Source organism: Apus apus, chromosome 1 (assembly GCF_020740795.1).
Source record: "Apus apus isolate bApuApu2 chromosome 1, bApuApu2.pri.cur, whole genome shotgun sequence".
In the NCBI taxonomy this organism is placed as follows: Eukaryota; Metazoa; Chordata; class Aves; order Apodiformes; family Apodidae; genus Apus; species Apus apus.
The window spans coordinates 159,746,062-159,750,069 of NC_067282.1; the positions used below are offsets into that span (position 1 = coordinate 159,746,062).

At 52.6% G+C, this 4,008-nt stretch overlaps 1 protein-coding gene across 1 annotated transcript; it reads left to right on the plus strand.

Annotated features, from left to right (window-relative positions):
* Positions 1 to 539: 539 nt before the first annotated feature.
* BTG1 (BTG anti-proliferation factor 1) lies at positions 540 to 3,455 on the plus strand. Its single transcript, XM_051626335.1, has 2 exons — positions 540 to 933; positions 2,170 to 3,455. Exons 1-2 carry the CDS (start codon positions 786 to 788, stop codon positions 2,532 to 2,534), a joined length of 513 nt encoding a protein of 170 aa, XP_051482295.1. The 5' UTR covers positions 540 to 785; the 3' UTR covers positions 2,535 to 3,455.
* Positions 3,456 to 4,008: the final 553 nt, after the last annotated feature.

Here is a 4,008-nt window from a genome sequence, read left to right on the forward strand (position 1 = left end):
CGAGCCCAAGCAGCCCGGCCGCCGCGCCCCGCGGGGCCAGCGCGCCCCGGGAGCGCCGAGCAAGACGCTGAAGCCGCTGCGCGCTCCCGCCGCCCCCGCCCCCGCCGCCGACGTGGCTCCGCGCTCCCCAGGCAGCGCGCGCGCGCGGCCGCCGGGGCCGCCGCCACGGGGGCCCAGCCCGGGCGCGCGCGCCGCTGCTCGGATCGGGCCCGGCCCGCGCGGCTCCGTGCGCGCGCCCCTCCGCCGCGGGCCGCCGCTCTCCCCGGGGCGGGGCCGCTGCGCGCGCCCCGCCGAGGCGCGCTCCCGCCGAGGCACTTTCGCTGAGCCCCGCGGGCGCGGCCGCGCGCCCCGGCTCTATTTGTTTACAGTCGATTACGTCACCCGCCCGCTGCGCTCGCCGGCCCCGCCCCGCCGCGTGACGTCACAATGGTGCGATCGCTCCATTGGCGGCGACGCGCCCCCGGCGCCCCGACGCCACTTCCGCCCGCCGGCGGCTATAAGAGGCGGCGGCCGGCGGGCAGCTCCCTTCGTCCCTCGCAGCAGGAGATGCGGGGTGCGCTGCTGCGGCCGCCGCTGCTGCCGCCGGCCCCCCCCTGCCGCAGGAAGAGGAGGCGGAGGCTGCCGCCCCCGGGATGTGATCTGGGCTCCGCTGCCCGGTCCTTGCCCAGTTAGAGCCGTGCCGCCCCCCGTCCCGTGCCGTGCCGCGCCGCGCTGCTCGCCCCGCTCCCCGTCCCGCCCCAGCGCCGGCCGCCCCGGAGAGCTGGCTGCCGCCCGCCGCCGCCTCCATGCATCCCGCCCTGTACACCCGGGCCAGCATGATACGCGAGATCGCCGCGGCCGTGGGCTTCATCTCCAAGTTCCTGCGGACCAAGGGGCTGATGAACGAGAGGCAGCTGCAGACCTTCAGCCAGAGCCTGCAGGAGCTCCTGGCAGGTGAGGGCGGCGCGGGCGCGGCGGGAGCCGCTCCCCGCCTCCGGCCGGGCAGCCGCGCTGGCCCCTCTGCCGTGGGGCCGCCCGCCCCAGCCGGCGGGTCTGCGGGCGGCAGCTCCGGCCGCGGCAGCGCCGCACCCCGCGGGCCCGAGAGGGGGAAGGGGGAGAGCGGCCCTTCGAGGGACAGGAGTCGCCGCCTGGGCGAGTGTGGGGGCAAGCGGGGGCTGGGCGGCCGGGCCGCTCCCTTGCCGAGGACCCTCCGTGCCGAGCTGGCCTCGGCGAGCGGGGGCGGCAGGAACGGGCTGTAAACAAAAGGGTCTCGGGCATCGCGCAGGCAGCTCCCCTCCCGCCTTGACTCCGTAGACAAAGCTGTAGGAGCAGCCCGGCACGGGTTCCGCTCCCAGGGCTCACACAGCCCGCTTTCCAGAAGAAACGCCGCTCCTAAGTTACTTTCTTTTTTATTTTTTTTTTTTTTTTTGGCAAAAAAGATTTAGCGGCGGACCATGAGTCTCAATTCGCTTTTCTTCTGGAAATATAGCCACCCGACAGCCTCGGTTGGGTTCAAATTCCGAGGGTTTCTGCGCAGCCCGGTGGGTTTTGTAATCCCGAGCCTGTGTGCTCGGTAGTGGCTACAAGTAGCTTCAGACCGCCGGGGTTTTGGGTGGGATGAAACTTCCAAGGTAAGTGAAGTCATTGGTATCTCGCCCTGGAAAATAGGCTGGGAAGAGCAGTGGTGAAATACAGCTTGAGTCAGTCGGTAAATGCTGCCCAGCTCCTTCCCTAGTTATTTTTGAGTGTTCTTAGAATGTGAGGAACTAAGCATGGGTGTGATTTCAACAGGATGTTGGAAAGATGCTTTTCTCCTTCTTGGTTTGTGGAGTTTTTGAAGCCTTTGTGTTTTTCTGCAATGTATGTAATCACTTCTGGTTTTTTATATTCGTTTCTGTAAACGCTAGGAAGTTGCATTTCACCCCTTTCAGATGGCAGGCATTGTTCTCTGTATAAGGTAGCATGAAACAGTAACTTTGTACGTGAGTATTTCCCAAGGGACACTGCACTTATGTAAATCATCAGCAAAAATAAGGGCTGTAATGATTTTTCAGGTTACTCGATGCTAAAATAACAAGCCTTTCAACCTCTTGAGGTGTGAAATTTGCAAGAGAACAACGATCACTGTATGTATTTTTCAATACAGAATTAAGGAGCATAATTTTTTTATTATTTTTTTTTATTTTATAGAGCATTATAAACACCACTGGTTCCCAGAAAAGCCATGCAAGGGATCAGGTTACCGATGTATCCGGATCAACCATAAAATGGATCCTCTCATTGGACAGGCAGCACAGCGGATTGGATTGAGCAGTCAGGAACTGTTCCAGCTTCTTCCAAGCGAACTCACTCTATGGGTTGACCCGTATGAAGTGTCCTATCGTATTGGAGAGGATGGCTCGATCTGTGTGCTGTATGAAGCTGCACCAGCAGGAGGTAGCCAAAATAACACCAACATGCAAATGGTAGACAGCAGAATAAGCTGTAAGGAGGAACTTCTCTTGGGCAGAACTAGCCCTTCCAAAAGCTACAATATGATGACTGTATCAGGTTAAGATATAGTCTATGGATGGATCACCTTAAAATGGATGGATAAATTTGGTTTTTACTTTGGGTGGGCACCTCTGGGGATGGATTATGGAATTTAAACCATGTCACAGCTGTGAAGATCGGGCACACGTTAGAGTGGTATGCTTTAAAGTGACAGTGCCATAGTTTGGACAGTACCTTTCAGTGATTTAATAGCCTGTGAGTTAAAATGATTGCAACTTGCTAGGGAGTGAAGAAGATGTAGGAAGGGTCAGTTTCTCCAAGACATCTTACTTAATTTCTACACCAATTTTCAACCCCAATCTGTATTTCTAAAGTGATTCTCTGCAGTAGGTCTTGCAGAGTAAATTTGCACTATTACATTATTAATTGTTAGCATTTTTGGCAGCTCAGTAACAAGACTTACTGTTATGAACACCATGGTACTGGAAATTTTATTTCTCAGACTTTTACCTAGCACTTACAAATATGTATAAATGTACATAAGATGAACCAGTAAGTATGACCTGGGGAAATGGTCAGATCTTTACATTGGCCTTGAAAGTAGCAAGTGATCAAAATCTGCCATGGCAACAGGCTTTAAAAAGACCATATAAAGACACTGTCTGAACTGTGGTGTTAGCACCAGCCAGCTATCTGTACATTTGCTAGCTTGTAGTTTTCTAAGACTGAGTAACTTCTTATTTTTAGAAAGTGGAGGTCTGGTTTGTAATTTCCTTGTTCTTAATTGGGTAAAAGTCTTTTCCACAAACCACCATCTATTTTGTGAACTTTGTTAGTCATCTTTTATTTGGTAAATTATGAACTGGTGTAAATTTGTACAGTTCATGTATATTGATTGTGGCAAAGTTGTACAGATTTCTATATTTTGGATGAGAAATTTTTCTTCTCTCTATAATAAATTGTTTCCTATCTTGGCATTTTAATTAATCTCTTGTCGTGATTACATAGGATCAGTTAAAGTTTTTTGTCTCACAGTGGAAGTGAAATAGGTTACTATAAAGGCATAAGAACATCAATGGCACCCTGATGCTAGGGGACACTTGGTACAGACATGGATTAATGAAGACCTCGTATATAAATGCTTGGGAAATTTAGGGAAACACGATGTACATGTCACCTTAAACCTTTTAAAATCGGTCAGTGTGGAATTCACTCCAGGGCCAATAATTCCAGGATATGAGGAAAAGGTACAGAAATAACATCCACCAAAGATGACTTGAATAAATCCAGAAGATTAAAGTTTACTTGGCTTCCTGATGAAGGATATAGCAAACCTAAATGTCCATTTTGACCTACTTGCTCACAAGTTCTCAGTTCTTTCCTGATGGATTCCCTGCTCAATAAGAGTTTCTGGGACAAGTGTCCCATAGCCTTAAGAGCAGGTTAACCACTCTACAGAAAGGTTGCTCGCCTTTTGCTTTCTTCAGATGCAAGACTTTCACTTTAGAAATCATTAAGATGGGATTCAACAAAAGG

What these genes read in the sequence shown, in the direction of transcription:
- BTG1 (XM_051626335.1), top strand. Translation starts at nt 786, where the DNA reads ATGCATCCCGCCCTGTACACCCGGGCCAGCATGATACGCGAGATCGCC. An exon ending in CCTGCAGGAGCTCCTGGCAG is followed by an intron (nt 934 to 2,169) that starts GTGAGGGCGGCG and finishes TTTATTTTATAG; the next exon opens with AGCATTATAAACACCACTGG.